The sequence below is a fragment of the Salvelinus alpinus genome, chromosome 9 (genome assembly GCF_045679555.1).
Source record: "Salvelinus alpinus chromosome 9, SLU_Salpinus.1, whole genome shotgun sequence".
NCBI lineage: Eukaryota > Metazoa > Chordata > Actinopteri > Salmoniformes > Salmonidae > Salvelinus > Salvelinus alpinus.
Window position 1 is genome coordinate 35711917 of NC_092094.1, and position 23781 is coordinate 35735697.

The 23781-nt window shown below is 38.5% G+C and overlaps 1 protein-coding gene and 1 long non-coding RNA gene across 3 annotated transcripts; one reads left to right on the forward strand and one right to left on the reverse strand.

Moving 5' to 3' along the window:
- Positions 1-5701: 5701 nt before the first annotated feature.
- LOC139584712 (uncharacterized) lies at positions 5702-12114 on the reverse strand. Its single transcript, XR_011676814.1, has 2 exons — positions 11487-12114; positions 5702-6250 (listed from the first exon to the last, which is right to left on the reverse strand). It is a non-coding gene; the product is annotated as an uncharacterized lncRNA (long non-coding RNA).
- Positions 12115-13342: 1228 nt separating this feature from the next.
- LOC139584711 (COUP transcription factor 2-like) lies at positions 13343-20776 on the forward strand. Of its 2 annotated transcripts, none has more exons than XM_071416859.1 (3): positions 13343-14588; positions 15577-16122; positions 18139-20776. In XM_071416859.1, the coding sequence occupies exons 1-3, from the start codon at positions 14144-14146 to the stop codon at positions 18411-18413; spliced, it is 1266 nt and encodes a 421-aa protein (XP_071272960.1). In that variant the 5' UTR covers positions 13343-14143; the 3' UTR covers positions 18414-20776. The 2 variants fall into 2 exon arrangements, with proteins under 2 accessions (XP_071272960.1, XP_071272961.1); XM_071416860.1 differs by having other exon boundaries at positions 13345-14588; positions 15595-16122.
- The last annotated feature ends 3005 nt before the right edge of the window (positions 20777-23781 follow it).

Sequence of the window (23781 nt, forward strand, 5' to 3'; positions counted from 1 at the left end):
CAGAGAACATTCTCTCTCCTTTAGAGATCCTTAGATGAGTGATTGCTGCTCTTGGATTCCAAAGGCCAAAGTTCCTGTCCTTTTAAAGTTTAAAGTTGGTCATATAGAGGTCTGGACACCTTGATCTTTATTATTGATAGGGTATCTGGTTCCACTCTACAATGCAAGCACTGTACATAACAAACAAGGAATACCATCCTTTCCACAGATCTGTGGAAGCAGCCTTTTCACAGTGTTGTTTGTTGTTACTGTATGTCACCACAATTACACCAAGGAGGAAAAAAATAACTAAAGTGTCTGTGAAAGATTGATAGCTTTGGTCTTTGGTTCAATTATACATTAGAATGCAAGTTCCTCTGGGATACAAAGGCTCTATTTGTGATTAAGAAACAGGCTCCATAATAGACTGATGGTGGAAAAGTTTGCTCCCTCTTACCAACAGGCAATTAGCTTGATGAAATGGCCCCTACTTTTTAGTGTCCTGGATATGTAAACCGATATTATAATGAAGTGTCTGATAGTTTATGCTACTATTTCACCTTTAGCCGTACAGGAAGTGGTGTTATAGTTTATGGGGGCTTTGTCCTGCATTGGCTGACACAAGCTCATGACCAGCACAGTCAATTCCCAATGCAAACTTGAAGAAACAGAAAGAAAGAAAGTAGATCCTATGATGATGGTGGTGCTGCTGGCAAATACTGTGTAGGTGCAGTGTGCCAAAGTGACAAAGACCTTTTTAACAGCCTTGTGTAAGTAATGCTGAGGCCTGGAATAATTTTTTGTTACAGGACTCACAAACAAAACATAACAGTTTTATTATAATAGCTGTCCTGTTCCTAGGTGCTGAGTGGTTTCTACAATTATGTGGAAAATATTGCAAACAACAATTGGCGAAGTTGGTAGGTGTTGTATTGTACAACAACCGACGAAGTTGGTAGATCTTGTACAACAATTAACAAAGTCGGTAGGTGTTAATTTGCACAAGTTTCTTGCTCCCGTACCAATGGGTCTCCCAGCAGTGCCAACCCACTTCTGACAACATTATAGCTAATTCAGTGGTAGCCCTACTGGGACTTGAACCTGGGTCTCTGAGATTGTCAATCCAAAACCTTAGCCATTACAACAAAGAGGAATGACTCAGTGAAACCACAAATAAGATGATCCCCTCCAGATATAGACCTAACTCTCAACAAGATCTCATAGTTTCCCTTTGAAATTCAACGTAATATGTATGAACAACATCTATTTTTGACGCATTAATTCTGCGTGGTTACAGGGTTGAAACAGAAACAACTCAAAGGGTTAAGTTTAGGTATTAATACCGAGTGGTTATGGTCAGGGCTATGGTTTGGGGAGGCTTAAAACCAAATCATTTAAAATGATGCGCTATTACCATCAGGTATAATCCGTATTCTCTGAACTTTTTTTAAACTTCCGGAAATCGCCATCTGTGTTTTGTGGTTATCTGTGTGAACTGCAATTGAGCTCCAGCTCTGAGCATCGAGAGTTCATTTCTAGTGCTGGGCAATCGTTTTTCATTTTTTTGGTGAGCACAGAGGAAGGCATATATAATTGTTCTCGGGACATTTTCAGAATCTGAAATCGCTGTCTATTTCTAGTGATCAGTCTGTAACTCTAGCTGTATATAAGGAAAACACCTGATATTTGTTCATATCCAGAATGTGTCTGAGTTATGCTGTGGATAAGCAAATAGTAAGGGTAACAACACTGTACCCTGAGGTACCTCTTGTCAGCAGGTGGAATTGGATAGAGTGATTGTAAACAAATCACAACACAAGTATTCCTTTGGGAGGGATGTGTTTGCAAGAAGGGGTGAGTGGGGTCTAATATGGAAACAATTACATGAGAGAAGATGACTCATTGCACAGGAATTCTGTACAAAGTTTTTTCATCTACAGGTCAACATAATTTACGCAATTGCAGAATACAACTGCTATGTAAGAATGGGTATTGTAGCCTACACATGGTGCTTGACAAAGTTCAGCATTTCTCTTTGTTTAAAGACATTTTTCAAGCGTGACCTGATTTGTACATTTTGAACAAGTAACAGCCTAAGGGCTCTATTGAATATGTAAAGCTGAAGCGCTACAGATTCCGCAATAGAAATGTAAAGGTAATTTCTGATTGATGCAGTGTTTACAGTGAATGCAGTCTCCGCTGAGGCGGGAACATTGCCTTTAAATTGAATTGACGCTGTAAAGCTGAACTTCTGCGATGCGGATTGAATAGAGCCCTAAGTCTATGAGCAGTGTGACCCAAATCCTGTAATGAATCCTATTTGTGTACTGTTGATATTCCTATTCATGCCCTTAGTTTACATTAGTCATTGACACTAAGTTCATTAAAAAAGGAAGCTGACAAAGTCAAAATGTATAATAAGGTCATTGGGATGTTTACCTATGGTGAGAATGCTGACTTCCACTGTGTTCATTATGTAGAGTAAGATTTCATGAGAGAAACCAACCTGACTTGTAATTTCAGTCAGGGATTAAATATATTGAGACATTTCTCACAGCAGTTTGTGTTTGATTTTGCATGATCTGCAAATTGACAGAGGGATAAATGGGGAGCAAGAGGTCCATGGTCTGGTAGTGCTGAGACCTAGACATGAGGGTATCAACAGCATTACCTTTCTGTCAGGAGCTGTGCCCTTCTCCCAGGGATATAGCCACAGCCACACCCTTCTCAGCAGTGAGCTCTGCTAATGTTTCATCCGTGAAGGAAAGTCTAGACCATAGAGGGCCAAGTGGTGGTATTAGTTAACACTCTTGAACAGTCTACTGATCTTGTGAAAATATGTTTTAAAAAGCCTCCTCAGACATAAATTGAATACAGGATTATTTCTTGCACAATAAGGAAATGGCTTGGACAAAAGCTATGCAATCTGCTGCTACTCATGTGTTCAGCGGTGCTAACGTTAACAAATGTTACAACAAGAAAAGCATATGACCTGAGGCATTAGCCAGTACATGACCTGATATGATGAGTTGTATAGACAATAAGGTTACTTCCTGGTCATTCACTACTTTGGTTTAGCCTGAAGGGTCTCAATGAATAATTACAAGCCTGATAGGTTGTGGTGTAACAGTTTCATTCAGATGATTATCTTGATAGAGCTGCCATTTAGAACAAGATGTGTGGGAGTTTCATGGTTAGCTAGACAGTTTAAAATATTGTTATTTTGTAGCTTTACCTTTACATACCTTTAGTTACTTGCAATATATTACCTATCCAATGCCTGGTACAGTAATTGATTTAGATATTCAACTTCATCCTAGTTTTGTCCACATTTCTGCTACTTCAACTGTTATAGGTGATATTTATGACGTGTTAAACCCACATTTTTGCCAACAACTGTGTTGCGGAAAGTTCTCCGGCATGCATAGCTGATACCGTCACAATAATGTTTTGTCCCGGATACAAAATGATACACATTTATGTCCAATGTATTTAGTATATCACATCACACCCATAAAGGTTGGATGTCTCAGACTACCCTTAATGTTAGTTCAAATAGCTAGCAATGAGAAACTTACAGTGGATACTTCTAAAATAGCAATGAAACATAATAGCCAAAGCTGCTGGCATGGTAGCTAGTGATTACCCTAGTCAACAACAAGCAATGTCAAATTGTTCATCTGAAGTTCAAGACGTTTGGCCACAATGTAAATACAATTGTTGAAATGTTTTACAGTGTAGGCATGATCAATTGTGAGAACTGATGTAAGATAAACAAACTACTGGCCTCTCAAATAGATGAAAGACGTAGTCACATGGGGCATGGTCATGTTGCTGGTCTGGTTACTGCAGCTGCTCTGGTTTGGAGGGATCATATAAACATTACACTACCTGTCTATGTAATTGTTCCCAAATCTTGTTTGACAATGTTTTTTCATTGCAGACACTTCACATGCTTCCTGAACATAGCTGAGCCTTTTTGACACTGTTGTAAATACTGCAACTCAGCACTCATTAAATATAGTGCCGAGTATGGGATGTTTCCAGTCTTTGGTACTGTCTCTGATCACTCTCTAAATGCAATCGCCACACATGCAGTATGATGATTCATGGCTCAACCACAAAAAGTGGGGTTTCCCTTGTTTCAATGGAAAGTGCCTTACTTTTAAATGGATAATTTTCCATTTTGGCTTTATTGAAATGAACATATTAATTGAATTGATGAGCTGAAGGCCAGAGGGGGACCTCTGTAATGAGGTGGATCGTGAGTCAGGAAGATGGTCTTCTTCTGTAAGGAAAGTGTCAAAAGGTGAAAGGGAGCATTTTATAGTGTCATGACTGAAATGTTAGATTTATTTACATGCAAGACCAGTTACCTCAAAAGCCCATTGATACAATAATGTATTGTTATAATATTTTCAGATTCTGGAAAGAAGTCTACAGTTTAAAACTTACACCTTGCGGGACGGTTGAGCTAACATAGCCTAATGCGATTAGCATGAGGTTGTAAGTAACAAGAACATTTCCCAGGACAAAGACATATCTGACATTGGCAGAAAGCTTAAATTCTTGTTAATCTAACTGCACTGTCCAATTTATAGTAGCTATTACAGTGAAAGAATACCATGATATTGTTTGAGGAGAGTGCACAGTTTTGAACATGAAAAGTTATTAATAAACAAATTAGGCACATTTGGGCAGTCCTGACACAAAATTTTGAACAGAAATGCAATGGTTCATTGGATCAGTCCAAAACTTTGCACATACACTGCTGCCATCTAGTGGCCAATATCTAAATTGGGACTGGGCTGGAATAATACGGTACAAAAAAATACATGGTACAAAAAAATACAAAAAAACTTTTGGTTTTTTCTTTGTATTATCTTTTACCAGATCTAATGTGTTATATTCTCCTACATTCCTTTCACATTTCCACAAACCTCCAAGTGTTTATTTTCAAATGGTACCAAGACAATGCATATCCTTGCTTCAGGGCCTGAGCTACAGGCAGTTAGGTTTGGGTATGTAATTTTAGGCGAAAATTGAAAAAAAGGGTCCGATCCTTAAGAGGATTATGAAAGGTCAAATCTATCAAACTAGGTATAACTCACTAGAGTGGAATTTTGGTAGGAAAAGGGTAAAAGGCAGACAGGTATATACAATTACAACCTGCTGAAAGACTGTCCAGGGACAGGACGAATCAAACCTCAGTCCATGTCTCCAAGCGGTCCTCAATAGAAAACAACATGCTTCCAATTAGAGTACAATCCACAAGCCAAATCAATCTCTTTCCTTCCCTCACTCTTTGATTACTTCAGAAAATATTTATATTTCCTAATAACTTGAGTTTAGTCCAATGGCCCATGATTAAGTCCAGACTCAGACGGTGAAGGCAGCGAGAGAGGGGTAATGCTTGGAAAACATTGTATATTTTGTATGTGCTCACATTTGCTTCCAAATAGAACCTTGCAATGTATGCTATAAAAATTTCAGTTTCAGCTGTGTAATAAATATATATTGAAAGCTTGTACAAATAATTTTTTAAAGAATTTTTACACTATCGTTTCATGTTAAAGATAAACATAAATTGTGCAAGTCATAACAAAAGAAGCCATTTTTAATTGTTTGTTAATGTCGCCAATTTCATCTGGCCTTCACGACAGACATGAGAATGAGAATAATTGTGAATCAATTCAACATTACGAGACAAATACAGCTGAAGTAAGTTGCTTTGTAGATTTTATTAATGTCTTAAATTTGTGATTTACAATTTAAAGATATTATTATTCATTAGTATTGGTGTAAATCTATACATTCTGTTAAAACATGGAAACATAAGATCTGCAATAAAGCAATTTATAATGCTTTTACAAATCTTTACATCATAATCTATTATCTGTGATATAGTTTTGCAAAAGGTCATCAAGTGTACACTATTTACACCAGGTCATGTAGAATCATTCAGTGACGTTCATCAATTAACATGATTTTCAGAATTTTGTTTAGTTTAGTCAAAAGTTTAGTCAATGGCCACATTGGGCCTTCAAATAAAAAAATGACTGTAATCAATCTCTTTTGGCATAAAGTGAATGTACACCAAAGCACACTTTTCCCAACACTGACAAATCCTTTTAATCTTCACCATCGCATTTCAATAGGTGGCCACATCCCTACCATGTCTCAGCAGTCTGACACTCAGGAAAGCCAGGAGCAGATCTGTCAACTGGAGGTCACCACTGTATGGTGCAGCAGTGCTGGAAGCCTTTAACGCCTGGTGGTGGTGGGGGGGGGGGGGGGGGTACATTGGGTGAAACAAAAACTGTGATGCTTACATTTGGTCAGAGAATTAAACATTCAGATATTATTATTACATAGTAATAGCAACATGGTCGTAGCATGGACAAAGAGCATAGCTGGTTGTTGGCTTCCAAAGACCATAACAACACTTGAACAGGTTAACTCTTTTCCTGGCTATATACATCATAATCATCATGATTTCAACTATAGCCAACATTTATAGGAAATGTAGTGGATGGGAGAGAAAGCACCCTTGCAATCCACCTAAAGAGAGATCATTGAAACAAATGAATCTATTGCTGTTTAAATTGACACGGTAATCCATCATTGGCAAATCGAACACTGTGAGTTATCTTGAAACTGCTGCCTTCTTAGATTGGCCCGCAGGGCAAACAGACACAGAGAGCAAAGAGAGTAGTCTACACTGCTGAATGAACTCCATAAACACCCAGAACGCCCCCCCCCCCCCCCCCCGCCCCCCCATACACTGTACTCTACACACACAGCTTATTGAGCAGGCCTTTAAACACTATAATTTATGACTTCAGAGTCAATCATTAGTGATATACAGTACTTGTTCATTGAATAAGAATGTGTTTTACAAAACATCACATACGAAGATGAAACTGTGTGTGTGTGCTGCTGATGGTTAACACACCAAGTGGTTGACATTTTGCACATTCATTATAACATATACTGCAACTGTATTTTTATTTTCAATTACACTTCCTTACCCCAAATGAGATTTAACCATTCCTCAAATGTAATGTTAAACCACTACGTGTTCTGATTTCTTACAACGTCGACGAATGCTGTCTTTCAAGGGGCCCATGTAGCCTGCTATGTTGTTTACCTGTCATTTTGCCCAGTTCTTTGCCATTTTGGCATGTGTTTAACCCACAATCTCCTCTTTCACCTAAAAGCAACAGAAGTTTTACTTTAATCTGATTTGTTTTATTAAAGATGGACAAATAATCTGCTGACTATTAAACAATGAATATTCAACAACAAACTATTTATGAACTGCAGTAAACACTGCTTTAATGCTAAATTCATGAGATCAGTCATGTTTAAGATGTTGGTGTATATATGACATTGCTATGCACACAAGATGCCTTAACAAAGTACACATATTCATAATCAATGTAATCAAAATGATAATTTGTAATCATGCTTAATGTAGAAAAACATTTACAAATGGTAGAAACCCGGACAAATATAATGACACTGCAAGTAGATTGTGTATCTCAAATATGCATAATAAATAAGTGCAACATTTCAATAAATAATTGAAGTAGCATAGCATTATGAGTCACACTAAGAATCCCTGAAAGTAATTCCTCTAATCTTTGTAACTATTCAAAAGCCTATAATACAGTTACAACCAAATTAAATAAAATCATGTTTTTATCCGCAAAGAAGTCTGGCTTGATGCCCAAATATGTTGTAATTTGTTCAACAACATTACCTTCAGCATTAAGACAACTCTGCTGCTTTGGGAATTATGGAGACGGAGGCAGAGCCGTTCTTCACAGAACAATGTGCTCTCATGCTGCACTCTACGTATAGCAAAAGCGTCAGGACTTCATGTTTCATGTTTTCATGTACTAATTTATCTACAAAGTTAATATTCTGAAAATGAGTCTGAGAAGCATGAATTTGACATAACGTCCCCACTTGAATGGTCCATTATAAACGTTATCATAGTGGGATTAGAATCATATGTGAGACTGCATGACTATGTTTTTAAGAGAAAGTTGAGAAATGTACATGTTTGTTTTTAAGGACTGTTGACATGTCACTCAGGAAGAAAGACCAATAAAGGGCATGGCCACTAGAGCTCCTATCCTGTCACAGATTATTAGAGCATTTGTGAGGGCTGTCTGTCCACCTGTCAAACTGCTTCACTGAAGAGAGCCATTGAATCAATGTCAATTCTGTTGGAGGGAAATGAGGGCCGAGGGAAAAATACAAGATCCCAGGACAAATGACATTAGAACACAGGGCTCCCGAGTGGTGCAGCGGTCTAAAGCACTGCATCTCAGTGCTAGAGGCATCACAACAGATACCCTGGTTCAAATCCAGGCTGTATCACAACTGGCTGTGATTGGGTGTCCCATAGGGCGGTGTACAATTTGGATGGTGTAGGTAGTACATTGTAAATATGAATTTGTTCATAATTGACTTGCGTAGTTAAATAAAAAATTACACTAGGAGATAGTATGCTCAGAAATTAGGTGAAGAGAACATAAGGAACTACACAATCTACGAAAAAATATTACTTGTTTCTGTAATACAGAGCTATGACTATGCATACATTTTAATTAATAACTTCCAAGTAAATACTTCACCACTAGCATAATTATTGTGGAGATTCAACTGGACATTTGTTTATTCAACTTTATGGATTGCTGATAGGCCTATAAATTATAGAGTGAGATTCACACAGACTAAAGTGTTGCCAGTGGTTGGCCTCTGACTTTTTTGGGGAAGGACAGTTGTTTCCCCCTTGACTCCTTGTCATCTAATTCAATCAGCCTCTTCAACTTGATTAGCCTGGTTAACCTTTGCACCCAGTCGGGTCTGGAGGGGTTAATCAGGCTGGGATCTCAGAGACCTTCAGGTCAGTATCCCTCTGAAGGACTTGCTGAAGGCAAAGATAAGATTAAAGTGAACTTTCATCCTTGTCTTGCCGCCTCTCCCCAATGCACGGAGGCTAACCTGCCCCTGCCTGATCCCACTATTCCAGTATTGCCGACTCCTTAAAGCCTACATTATTATTCAGAATAGATTCCCCTTTTCTATAAAATATAGTTAAGTTAGGAGGTAATGCATATACTTTTGTGTTTGAGTGCAGCTCCGTCAACAAGTAGGGTTGTAGGCGACACATTTTTCAAAATGTCCGTCAATTCATTGACTACACTTGGTTTTAGTGAACAAAAGGTGTACTGTTGTTTAATATGTTAGTTTAACCTGTAACACGAGTGAAAGCTTTTTCAAAGGACGACCATGAATCTCAACCACTGACTCGGCCATTCACTCTCTATCGAACTGCGCTCATCTGTGCGCGCATTGTTTTACAAACAATAATAAAGTGATTTACCGCTTTTCCGTGCTATGAGCATGACAAATCGTTAAAGATCCTGCAATTTGTGAGTGATCAGTAACTATTTAGTGTGGCGAGTCAGCGTCATCCTCGAGTCTCGTCCTAATCGATGTAGGTGCGCTATTGCGTATAGTGGCTTCCTGTGCCCCTATGCTTGAGATTCTGTCTTGAGGAGAGCATTTTACCCAAGAAGTGCACCAGCACAGAGAAAGAAAATGCTTTTTGTAACTCTATCATTGATTCTTCACAGACATAGGGCCTACATTTAACCAGAGAATGTGAAAAAGCATAGGACAAAGATTTTAGTAGCCTACTTTTCAACTCACAAAACACCACATAGAATGTTGGCCCACTAGTTGTATTTCTTTACAACTTTCGTTGTCCAGACATGAGCCTATAGGCCTATCCCGGCTGATCTACAAAAGTAACGGTTTATATATGAATGCGTGAAGGGCAAATAAGGCCATATCAAAACGTAAACTTCACCGTTTTAGGATCAAAAACTGCATATCTACAACCATCTAGTCTCTCTCTCTTTCTCTCTCTCTCTCTCTGTCTGTAGAGGTCATGTCACATCACACTCTTTCCCCCTTTTCTCCCCCTCCCCTCCCTGTCTTTCTCTCTGTGTGTTAATGGAAGTACATTTGTAGACATATGAGGACGAGAACCTACTATCAGAGAAGCTATATCTGTCAATTGAAATGCGCCTATTTGAAAGCAATCCTCTCCTTCCCCTGTTCAATATCAACAGTTAGTGTTTTGTCAGCCGCAACAACAAAATAGTAATAGTCATAATATTAAAACAGCAATAATTGGTCTACCAATAATTGCAATTGTTACCGGTATCATTGCTGTAATAATAATTATAGCCTAATAATAATAGTTTTTGTGTCACCGCATCTGCCATCTAAAACTGATATTTATTTATGTTTCATTTAATTAATTAATTTAGCTTTCAACATATGTGTTTAATTGCCATTTTGCTATATCACATTTTACAAGTTTTGGTTATCCACTTCTGTCAGCTCATCGATTCATAATATATTGTTGTCAAATTGATTCATGATTCTAACATAAATTAAGCGATAATGTATAAAAGCATCCCTAGTTTCAATACAAACAGACAGGTGTCTGACTATATGTAGTCTGACTTCACCCCTCCCATCCAGCCCACAAAAAGCAGCGGCATACAGGCGCGTTTTAACCCATAGCCTAGCCTACAGTAGGACAGAAAGGAAAGACGCACAGGAGCATTTTCTTGCTGTTTTACTTTTGTCATTTTTAAAGACAGCCATAACAACCGCTACTTATGTTATGAAGACAAGACCATTTACATTACAAGGTTTAAGTTCAGCACATACGTTTAAAAATGTAGTGACTGTGATTAATCCTTTGTCAGTCTTACGTTTTTTGCTTATTGTTCTTCAAATAAACTCAAGTATTTTTGTGATTCATTCCATCTGGTGGAAAGGACACCTTTCCCGTCTATTCTCGACATTATATCGAAAAGAAAGAGAAGACTAGTGTATTCTGATAAGACAGAAGATGCATCACGCTGCGGACGAATCGACCTATGCATTTGGTACGTTTGTGAGAATAGCCTATACATTATTGTCTACAATAATCTCACAATATATATTTTGAAACACATATAGGTGCCTTTAGGCGTATACATAATGTGTTTCTGCTCAATATGTATTCCAATTAACATTTAATTAGACAATAATTAGCATGTTATGCGTTATTGTATCTTTATGCCTGCGCCTGGTAAGGTTCATGAGGTTTTTGTGATGTTTTATGCTCAAAATGTGTTTTATGACTAAACAGCTTTTTGATGTATCCATTTTGATAGTGGTTTTATTTACGACCGAGACAATTGCCTAATGCCAAGCATGTTTTCACATTCAAACATTTCATTAATGAAACAAATATGCCAAAATGTTCATACTCACCAATGGAGTGTTCAAGTAGAATCCACAATAAAATAATACAATAAATTGCAGACAGTGATATTATTTAGGCCATGCAGTTTGCTTTAGAATGAAAGTGTTACGCTCAAGACCAATTATCAGCCTATATCAATCAATGTAAATTCAAAACATACCTGTGCCTACGGAGCTCAGGCTATGTTTATGAAAAGGCGAAACGGTGACCAACACGCATACCTCGATGAGTCCAAGTCAATAAGAAGACATTTTCTTAAACATTAATCAGTTAGAAATGGGCGCACGCTACTTTGGTCACTGTGAGAGACGAGAGACCCAGGCAGTTTCCATGTCGGAAGGCTCCTCCGAATTGAATCTTGATTTGAGGCAGAAACGATACATACGCTAGGGGGCACTCAGATACTGTAATAGATCCTGCCTGCTGTATTGACAGCATATGCTCCATTTAGCTGTGTACATTTTTCACAGGACCCAACTTTGACAGACCCTGGTGATTTTGAAAGTACCAGCTAAAAATGCTCAGACTAGAAACTTATAGGAGCACATAGGGGCCACTTTAGGCTATATACTTCATAGATATGCTTTGTCTTCAAATGAAACACCATTCACTCAGGCATTTGTGATATTATGTACAAATTGTAGATTAGGATATACCTATAATTAAAGTGCCTTGAGTTTTTATTTTTGGGGCAGAAACATTTAATTAAGACCTATACTATCATGATATAGTTTAACAATTTTCAATACAGTCCATGAATGTTGTTATAGCCTAGAATCATGAACCAATAAGTTAAACAATAGCTCATCATAGTTCGGGATTTTCTAAATTAAGAGAGAGGTCTCAACGCTCATATAGGATAGCCTATGTTATATTTTATATATCAATGATTAAAATCCCTCGTGCTTGGGTTTCCTTTACTGTAACTCTATGAAAAGCAATTTTATCATATATTTGCAAATGTGAAGCCTACACGTATTCATAATCATCATAACCAGAAGTATCAACAACCATCTTGTCAGTCAGAAATAGTCTACTAATAGGCATTTGCCTAAGTTGACTGAAAGAAACCGTGATGTAGCCTGTTCGGAAATAAGATTATATTGTAAGAAAATTGACCATCCCAACACTGTGATTGAACATAGGCTAAGTTGTCTGATAATATGCCTGAATCAGCCTAATACAATACTAATAATAGTCCTAACTTTATTTGTATAACACCTTTCATACAGCACACGATAGATTTAGAAAGCCTATGTAGCATATAGACAAATGTGTTGCAACGAGAGGACTTTCAATTTTCAATAAGGTTTAACAATCATTTTCACTTACAGATGCATATCCTGCATTCAATTGTATGCCGTAATTGTTCATAATTTATTTTGTACAAAGCCATAACCTATAATAATGGTTCATTTTAACTTCTGATAGGCTACTTCTATTGCATTCGGCTATTTCTAATGTAATGGTAGGCTAGATACAGAAGTTTGAGTTAAATGCAGGAGCACTATATGCTACTGCATCTCATTAAAGCCTTTATCAGACGCAATATATAGGCTACACCTGAGAGAGGTCAGGATGGTATTTTGGTGTCTGATATATATCAGACATAGGCTATATCAGAGGCAATATCAGACATATATCAGACGCAAAAATACCATCCTCACATCTCTCAAGACTATTACATTTCAGGCAAACATTTATTAGGCAACCCACTCACTTAGACTACTCATATACCAAGAAACAGTACGTGGTCAGAGAATGTAATCATTGAACATTTAGAACTTTATATGTGTATTTCATGAAAATCGGTGAATTGGAAGCATTGTCCTCTCCTTTAACAGGTCTCCTTTTAGGACCAAGCATCTTCTCGACACCTATCCTTGCTTTGGCAAGGCACCAAGTAGCACAAGTGCCGACTAGCCAATGGGGTTCAGGGGGAGGTCCGTGAGCTCTGACCAGTCAAACACAGTCACTTTCCTTATATGGCAGCCCATCTCCATGGTAACGTGTGCTAAGTTGCAGCAGTCGTGTCAAAGTTCACTATATAGAGAGCTCAGTGAGCTGATCAGAGAGAAAGCATTCTGCTAGCCCAGCTCCTACAATTCGCAATCACTTCCTAACCTCACCCTTTTTAACATATTTGATCACTTTGATTCTCTGTTCTTTTTCAAATTATTTTTCCGTGCATGAAGGAGGTTCTATAAGTTGTGATCTTTTTGTTTTATTATCACTTGCTTGTCGGAGAGTTGACTTCATAGCATTGGCTTCAGCTGCGCGCTGCTGCTCGCACCACCTCACAAGAAAAGGGAGAAGCAGCAATATTTTTTTTACCAGTTGATGATTTTCTTCATGACTTGAGCTGGAACTTGATAGCGCTCTGCTGCTAGTGTGTAGCCTACATCAATTGTGTGTTTTATGCTGCTGTCACGTCGCCTATACGTTCAACTTACTGCTTCGTTTCTTGAATAGGCTACCTCATTTCATTATTGCAATCATTTGCTCTTTTTTTTCTCCATTTCGAGTCTCCTGAATGGCTGACTGCAAGCGCCCCTGGACTTGGCCTCTAAGCGCAATGCTGCGAATCAGCTCGCCATCACATCAGTTTTAAAACGTGTGCTTAGCATCGTCTATAACAGCAATACAATTTGACATTTTCGCCAGATTCAACGGACAATCGACATCCGTAGGCTTTTGTCATTTATTTATTTATTTGACTATTCATTTTGATTACAGCGTGCTGCATTCTTTTGAGAGAACAAGCACGGCGAAACCAAAAACGGCAGACAAAAAGTTTCCTTACGTTGACTGATAGATATGGCAATGGTAGTGTGGAGAGGCTCCCAGGACGATGTGGCTGAGACCCAAGGTACCCTTTCTTCGCAATCTCAAGGAGGACTATCCCTTCCGACCCCTCAGTTGAATCTGTCAGGCTCTCAGGTCGCCCCTCCGACCCCTCAGACACCAGTCCAAGGACCCCCGAACAACACTGTACAGTCTACGCCGACAAACCAGACGACGCAGTCGGAGAAACAGCAGCCACAGCACATAGAATGCGTGGTTTGCGGGGATAAATCTAGTGGTAAACACTATGGCCAGTTTACTTGCGAGGGGTGCAAAAGCTTCTTCAAACGGAGCGTACGAAGGAACCTCAGTTACACATGCCGTGCCAACAGGAATTGTCCCATTGACCAGCACCATCGCAATCAGTGTCAGTACTGCCGCCTCAAAAAATGCCTGAAAGTTGGCATGAGACGGGAAGGTATTGGAATTTTTATTTTCTTATTGATGTATTTGTCCTGTATGTCGTGCGATGAATGTATTATCTTAATTAATAATTGTATGTGTGGCCGTCTCCCATATTCTCTCCCCGACTCTTCTTCCCAGGGTTGTGCGGCCGAAGCACGCAATAGAGCCGACTGCATTTAGTGCTCTAGACCGAGCATAACAAACCTCCCTTTTCGCGTTCGATTAAAAAGTTATATTTCTTAAGCTCCCTATTAATAATGTGGCCTTCAGAAACAATAGTCATACGAGTTTGGATGTAGATTATTAGAGCTGAACCTTGGAAGAGACAAAATGGATATGCGTCTGTATTTGAATACAAGCACATAGAGGCTACAGCGCTGTTATGGCGAGTGTGGAGTGAATAGACAGCGTGTTTAGATCCCACACTATGTGTCGTGTTAATCTCGACCAAAAAACGGAGCTGTATATAGAAAATGGCAAATGTGTATCTTTAGAATTGTTCTATTCAATGATCAGTCGAAAATAGTAGTCAATATAAAATTTGCCGAATAGATTGCTAAGTAGGTTAAGGGTTACAACATGCAGTAACTGCCTTGCCTTTGTGCTTCTATTCAGTTAGCTCATGTTGTTGTAGTCCAACAACAAAATTAGAATGTTAAATACAGATTTGTACTTATAAAATGTTCCATAGAGCATCATGACTTTTCCGGGCAATATGCTTGTATCGATCTCTACAGTAATTGAAAGTCATTGTTTGCATAGCCTACATCTTTAGGCTATTAGGCTATAATTTATGTAACCTATGTAGGCTTATTGTTTTTGTTTACAATGTTGGATCCATAGATTTCATCATAGCAATTGAATAGCAAAAGCAATGTCTAAACTCGTATTCAGCATGTGTATTCCTCGAACTGCTATAGTGTAACAATATTTGTCATAGCGTCCTGTCAGAAGGGTTACATGTCTCTTGATGTGTAGAATTCAGGCATCAATATCTGCAGTTTCTCTTTTTACTGCAGCGGTGCAACGGGGACGGATGCCACCCACACAGCCACACCATGGTCAGTTCGCCTTGACAAATGGGGACCCACTCCACTGCCATTCCTACTTATCCGGATATATCTCTCTACTGCTGAGAGCGGAGCCCTACCCAACGTCCCGGTATGGCAGTCAATGCATGCAACCCAACAACATCATGGGCATCGAGAACATATGTGAACTGGCGGCCAGGATGCTGTTCAGCGCCGTGGAGTGGGCCAGGAATATCCCCTTCTTTCCAGACCTTCAGATTACTGACCAGGTGGCTCTTCTGCGGTTGACCTGGAGTGAGTTATTTGTGCTCAACGCCGCACAGTGCTCCATGCCTCTCCATGTGGCTCCACTTCTGGCGGCGGCTGGCCTACATGCCTCTCCCATGTCTGCGGACAGAGTGGTTGCATTTATGGACCACATTAGGATCTTCCAAGAACAAGTGGAAAAGCTGAAAGCTTTGCACGTTGACTCTGCTGAATACAGCTGCTTAAAGGCAATTGTGCTCTTCACATCAGGTAAACTCAAAATTGCATCAGAATATTACATTTCCAGTTATGCAGTATGAGAATGTGTTTAGGTCACTGTGCTTGAACTTTCCCGGTTTGAAAACAATATAGGCTAGGCATGCAATGAAATATATAAACAGAGCAAAGTTTGCAAATGCCTGGCCTGTCCTAAAATCCCATAGAGGAAAAAAAGCATATAAGCTATCAACTAACCGCCTGTAGGCCTATATCAATGCACTGTTGGGCATTAGTCATAAAATGGCCAATCATTTGCCTTTACTGATTGGTCAGGCATAGCCACACACTTGATGAAATGTACATTCTGAGTACACGCTGTCAACAAAATAGGCTGCTCTGAAAGATAACTTTGACCCACATCATAAAAGTCACTAAACTAGTATTTCAGTAAAGACATGCCATCACAAACAAACTGTCGATATTTTATTGAAAATTATATTTTGAGAATAATTTACTTACCTTTAAGATATATTGTATAGCCTATGTGGAATCACTTGTTTGTATTTATAATGCATTGACAGATATTAATGATGTCACGCTCTAAGGGGGAGGGGTATAGCAAAGGAAAGACGGGCCTAATGCTCCATTTGTTAAACCCTGGCATACAGCATACAACGTAACCTATTCACGCCAGGGAGGGACAGAAATGGTACGGAATCGTTTATCTTATTGACGGTTTGATTAATATAATAACAACTATTTGCCGTTCTACCACATTTAGCCTGATCACATGACGGACATTTCAGTTATTGTGGGAAAATACTTTTCAAATCCCCTCTGTTCTGTTAGGGAGATCTAGGGATCCAATGCATTTTTTGACTTGTTCCAGAACTGGGTCATGACCTAGACTTCCCTGCTATATGATTACATTACATAGGTCTGTGAAAATACAGACCTATGCAGAATTAGGCAATGACTAATCTAATTGGTAAGTTGTTTTTACAATAGGCCTACAACATTGTATTATTTTATATAGCCAACATTTTACAAACTAGGCTATTGGCTTAGGCCTTGCCTATTCTACAAAAATACCTGGGCGGTTTAAACAATATATGTTAATTATATTGCGTGTAGTAAATGTTTTCAATGTATTCAATTAATATTTAGAGTTTGCACTGCTACATATCATTGACCGCCATTTTTCTTGGTTATTACGGTGACTTGGTTAGTACTATCCATGTTAGGGGTAGCTTCGGTTTCAAGCCCTTCTTCAAGCCAAATCAAAACGCAATACAGGGGTCACCATGTCACAACTCTCTTTCCCTCTCTGCGTGCATTCGTGCGTTTGTGTGTGTGTGTGTGTGTGTGTGTGTGTGTGTGTGTGTGTGTGTGTGTGTGTGTGTGTGTGTGTGTGTGTGTGTGTGTGTGTGTGTGTGTGTGTGTGTGTGTGTGTGTGTTAACCCAAACTCCTATTTAAATGTAAGCATTTGTAATTAAGTTCAGTGCCTGTCCAGTTTATTTTAAACAATAGCCTACAGTTTCCAAATATAAGGCAACAAATAATTACTTTGCCTGTTCTTATACACCGCGCTACAGTGACATTAATAATCACACGATATAGGCTATTGATTATGAGACAGTTTCTCAAGAAACTGTGGTACATGCAATGTAAATTCAACAAAATATAGCCTATGTTCTCAAACAGATGGTGTCTTCTTTAACAATTAAACAATGTAGGCCTACTGAATACGATAATGATGGCGATATTAGTGGCCAGAACTTGCTGTTTGATTATGGTAATCACATGCAGTTCGATTGGTTTTTATTGTTTAATCAACATAAAATAGGTTATGTTATAGGCTAGTAACACACCTCAGCGACCAAATTTAACACCGAAAAAGGGGGGTGTTTTCTTGAAATTTACAAACAGCCTAAATTACTAAACATTTTTAAGCGCACCTGTCACGTAATATACTGTATAGCCAACGAGAGGGGTCTTTAGCATTTCTATTAGTGTTCTGTCATAAATGTGTGATGTATTTGTAGTTATTTTGCTTTTTTCCCCAGATGCTTGTGGCCTCTCAGATGTGGCCCATGTGGAAAGTTTGCAAGAGAAGTCACAGTGCGCCCTGGAGGAATATGTTCGGAGCCAGTATCCCAACCAGCCTACACGATTTGGGAAGTTGTTACTTCGCTTGCCTTCGCTGCGCACAGTCTCTTCATCGGTCATAGAGCAATTGTTTTTCGTCCGATTGGTAGGTAAAACCCCAATTGAAACCCTCATCAGGGATATGTTGCTTTCGGGGAGCAGTTTTAACTGGCCCTACATGTCAATTCAGTAAGCAGAAGGAATGAACAAAGGGGGTAAGACTACAATGGTTAGCGCTTCTTTTGTTGAAGGAAAACGGCTGTTACAAGAGCTTGCTTTCACAAAGAAAGACATTGTTGTAAATGACTGTGAATTTTAAAATTGAGACATTCAGCGAACTTTCAAAATGCAGATAAAAGCTCCCAGTGTCATTCGGAACAACTTGCTTCTTATCCATTTTTAAGAAAAAAGAAAACGAAAAAAAATAAGGAAAAGGATTTTGGTAATCCTCAAAAGGAAAATGGAAACTATAAAGTGCATTTAAAATGAACATTTGGAAAAACTTAGGAGAAAATTTAAAAAAGTACGTTTTCTTTTTCCAAATTACTTGTCCTGTGTCCATGTATCTAGCTGTTTTTTGTACTTTTCTTTTGTTCCTCCTTTCTGGTTCCAAACCGGCCTATGTGGTTCTGTAGTACAAGTGGTGTTATTTTCTAAAACCATGACTTCTTTTGAAACAGTTAAGTAATGTAAAATGTTCTTCAAGAATTAAAACTAAATCCACAGCAATATAGGAAAATGCTTATAACTACATGCTTAATGCTGCAAACGCACTTACTCTTAAAATGACACACAATAAACTGGACAAGGGTGTTTTTTCGGAGTTCAGGTTCAACTTTCTGACCCAGCTAAATCATTGCTCTTTCCAATTGAGTATAGACGTTATGTTCCAGGGTTGCCCTGTTTTGTCACTGCTTAGTTGAGCCAGTCGAACCACATCTGCTCTTAACGTTTCATAGAAGATTCAAGGCAAAACAGCTATTGCTGAACAGTGTGTGATATCGGTTACCAGTATGTAGGCTATGCTTTATGAACCCATTTCAACTTTGTGCATCCCCACATGCACCCAGTTCGAAATCTTTTGCATCAATTTAAAGACAGTTCAAAAAATGTATGAAGCCTAGCTATTGAAGGGTGATTGTGGCTTGTAAATGTAGATGCAAATGTATTATTATGTTCATTTAGGCAGGTAATGCATATAACATTGTGTCTTGCAATGTAGGCCTAAACATCAATGAAAACATCTAGCCATACAATACCTTATTTTGAAATGGGAAAGGTCAAGGGTCATATACCTTTAAGTACAGCTGGAATAGTGTTTAATAGCAGTATTATTATGACATCCCTGAAATGTCACCCTCTATACACTGCAAGCATTAAGTGCCTGAAAAGCGCGAAGTAATTTCTAATCAAAACGTTGTTTCAGTATACAATTTTGGGAACACTATTAGATTTGAAACTTCAGTCTTATGCTTGTGTATTTCACTTGAAAAACGTTAATTAGAGGCAGTATTGTTGTAAATATAGGTCAATTCATTTCAATGAATTTTCCTTTATACAAAGTATGTGATTAAGAAAAACTGTGTTTGCTATTTTTTCGGTAATACAACGTCTTCAATTCAGTGGCAGACTTAGCTAGTATCACTGAAAGTTATGTTTGTAATGTATATACATATTAAGACAAAAATGTTTTCTTTTTCATGTATTTAGACTGTGAATGCATGGCCACAGGTCGCTAACCTATTTTACCTTTGATATATATAAATGTAAATGTTTTTGACTGTATAGATATAATCTGTGCATTCAGTACACTAGCCCTTGTATTTAAAAAAGAAACAAAATGTTCAACAATAGGCTAAGACTAAACAGGGTGAGCTGGTCTGGAAAGCTATTTTGACTTAGTGTTCTGCTCCTTTGGTCTGTGACAAATGCCTTGTATGTGTGTGTGTGTGTGTGTGTGTGTGTGTGTGTGTGTGTGTGTGTGTGTGTGTGTGTGTGTGTGGGTGTGGGTGTGAGTGTGAGTGTGGGTGTGGGTGTGAGTGTGAGTGTGAGAGAGAGAGAGAGAGAGAGAGAGAGAGAGAGAGAGAGAGAGAGAGAGAGAGAGTAGGTGAGAGAGAGTGAGTGTGTAAGAGTGTGTGTGAAAAAAATGTGTCCTTGTTTTTGGGGCTTTTCTTCAACACACGAGAGACACCATGTTGTGGTTGGATAAAAAGGGATCATATTGTGTAGTTGATTGAACAGTGCTCTTTGGCTGTTTCCATGCCACATATGGACCAGAGAATGATACATGATTGTAATTATGAACAGTTTAAACTGACCCACGTTTTTATATAAATATATAAAAATATATGACTGCAGGGTATTGATAACGTATAGATACTTTTTTTTAATGATTATGATTATTATGATTATTAATTGCAAGTGATATATGTGAGTGTGTGTGGAAGTTTATAGTTGAACACAATTCTTGTTTGTTTGTGTTAGCTTATTGTAAACAAGCATTCTGCTGTAAATTTGTTCTTGGTATTAAATTATAATTTATGAATTTGAAAAAAATACGTATTTCCATGTTTTCTTATTACTAATCCGTCAAAATCGTGTGTGCGTGAGAGAGAGAGAAAGAGAGCGAGAGAGAGCGAGACAGAGAGTGAGAGAGAAACTTTTGAGTATGGCATCACGAATTGAAGTGAACTTGGCCTATGTGTACCATTGCAGAGGAGAGGGCTGTTCGTATGTAGGTTTCATTTATATTTGTACATAGCCTTGGTGCTTTAGCACATTATATCAAATTCCTTTAGTGAACTTATAACACCTCGACGAATAAAGCAACCCTGTAGGTACTGGCATGTCTGACTTGAGTTCATAAATAAAATGCTACAGTGGACGTTAAAAATATGTCCGAAATACTATATTTATAGGCTACCCTATGTTTTCACCGGAAGCAGCAGACAATACATAGGCTATCATTTGCTTGATTTTACTACACTAAGTACCACCTCTACCTCTCTAGTTGCGTATTAGTTGACATTTGTGTTGTGTGTAAAGCGAGATCAAGCGTGCGATCCCCCAGCCTTAAAGCGCACTTTAACTCGATGTCCTATTAGTTGAGTCAATATGGCGTCTTGCAATCCAACGCATGCTACGGCTCCCCGGAGCAAAGCAGTTTTCCATAATAGAAACCACATTGCTTAAGAAATAGACCCCCTTCATCGAGACCCAGAGCCTCAATAAAACTATCGGAGTTATTCAACTATATATTCCATGATTAGTAGGCCTAACCAGCACTGAGTATCTTGCAGAATCGTGAATTATGAATTGTTGTCTTCATGATAGAATTTGACAAAAGTCTGATGATTATTTCATTACTTTGATAATGCGCAGCACCTTCAAATATATACGTTTTAAGTTCAATAGACCTATTCTGTGTACGATTTCTGTAAGAAAAAATACTAAACAATAGGCTATTTCATATTATCCAAGAAAAATGGCCTATAGGTAAATTATATTTGATGCTTTATTGTATTAATACTACATTTGAGATTATTATTAGTTGTAGTACTACTACCACTAGACCTACTACTACCACCACTACTACTACTAGCCTACAGATTACTACTACAATAAATATGCAGCACCAGGTAAAGGATATAAAAGTGTAGCCTGAACCATACTGTGCAACACAGTGAAAGGATTTATTTGTGTAAATAAATCTAATTTCTGACGACGTTTCTATTTCTCCGATTGGAAAGCCATCCCACCATGCTTCTGTCTAATTAATGGTGAACGTGAACTAAATCTAATTATGCTGTAATTCCATGCAGTTTGCGTGTGCCCCTGTTAGTGTTACTAAATTGTGACTACAATGAAAGGGTTGTTTATGATTGGCCTTATACGAAATGTTTTAAATGTTTTTGATGCAGACATTCCACCTGTCAATGTATCTTTGCAACCTTTTGAGATCTGGGACCATAGGCCAAGATACAGTACAGGGAATATACTGTATATACTTGCACGTTTTATGTCACTAAATATCTTAGGCCTACATGTAATAGTACTAAAGTCATTAGGCCTACAACTCAGAAATCTTATGAAAAGGGCAATATTAATTGTCTTATTTTCTTTGGATTTTTAATGAATTGCTTTACGATGATAGCCCGGTAGGAATACATTTGAAGTCATTCGGATCACGGCTTCACGGGACTGATTTTAGTTGACAGAGCGTGTGTTGAGGCTGAACTCTATCATTTGCACTTCTGTTCATTTATTAGCGTTGGACAACGAACTAATGAGGTCTCCCTCAGTACAATGTCACTTTTATTTATTTCCTCGTGAAAAAAAAAATCATTTTGGATTTAATAATGATATATTTATTTCATATAGCGCTTTCATTATACATGTATTCTCAAAAACGCTTTAAAACAAAACAAATAAGTATATATAGTTATTGGGCTGAACAAAGGTCTTGAACAGAGGCTGGCGTCAGGTCAACATCCAACTCCGGTGGGCTCCACGTAGGCCAAGCCTACAACAGTCTCCTGAAAGTCAGTCAATATGCCTGTGATATGCCTGTGTCCTGCACGAGCACTGCAAACACTGCATGAGCTCTGCAAACGAACAACCAACACTGCTTTGTAATCTCATTGATTGTGAGATTCCTAACGTTTTTTCTTCTTCTTCAGTATATGTATGTCTGTAGTCTATTTATGTAGCATATGTGTATGTTTGTATGTTATATGTTTCTCTGTTTGCATAGGCTGTGTGTAGGCCTAGTTATGTATTTGCATGTGTGCGTGCTGTGCGTACTTGTGTGCTTGCGTGCGAGCAAGGCGTGTGCATGTGTATCGTTTATATGTAAAAATGTCATGTTTGTGATGAAACACGTGGGAACATTAGGCCTACGTCAAGGCAAAGTACCCAATGATGACCGCGCTTAAAGTCAAATTACAGCATGATTTATAGACTTAACTGTGTTTCGTACTATTATTATCACTATCACGGTGTTATCAAGGTGCTGCTCATAAACCTTAGTCCAAATCTACAAAGCAACCGTCCAGTTCCAAAACGCTCCTGGACAAAATGTGAAAGAGCGAGACAATAGTTAGCTGATGATTTCATAATCATGCCCGTCCCACTCTTTAATTCTGTTGTTTGTTTGGACTTTTCTTTAGATTGCAGGTAATTTGATAAAGTAGCCTATACATAATGTGATGGCCCGGCACGACCGGCAACCCACTATTTTGACCCCCAGAGAGAGAGCGTGTAACTTAGCCTATATCTGCCACTGACTTGATTATGAATCAGGCTCAGAGATAGGCCTTGATGACAAATCGGTCCATCTAAAATGTTTGTTACATTTCTGTAAGTACTGTGACATTTACTATACTGCTCCTCTGGCCATTTGATGGGCTATTGTCCATCCAGAATTTGAGCCTAGGACTGATCCCCAGTCATTCAGAGCCTGTGCGGCCCAAAGAAATTTGAAATCGTCTCCATTCAAGCGGTGAACATACAAACCTCGGTAAACCTGTCACCATCCTGTTGATAGTAGGCCTATGCTAATA

Coding starts and splice junctions, on each gene's coding strand:
- LOC139584711 (XM_071416859.1), top strand. CDS start 14,144: ATGGCAATGGTAGTGTGGAGAGGCTCCCAGGACGATGTGGCTGAGACC. Junction 14,589..15,576: donor AGTTGGCATGAGACGGGAAG/GTATTGGAATTT, acceptor CAATATCTGCAG/TTTCTCTTTTTACTGCAGCG. Junction 16,123..18,138: donor AATTGTGCTCTTCACATCAG/GTAAACTCAAAA, acceptor TTTTTTCCCCAG/ATGCTTGTGGCCTCTCAGAT.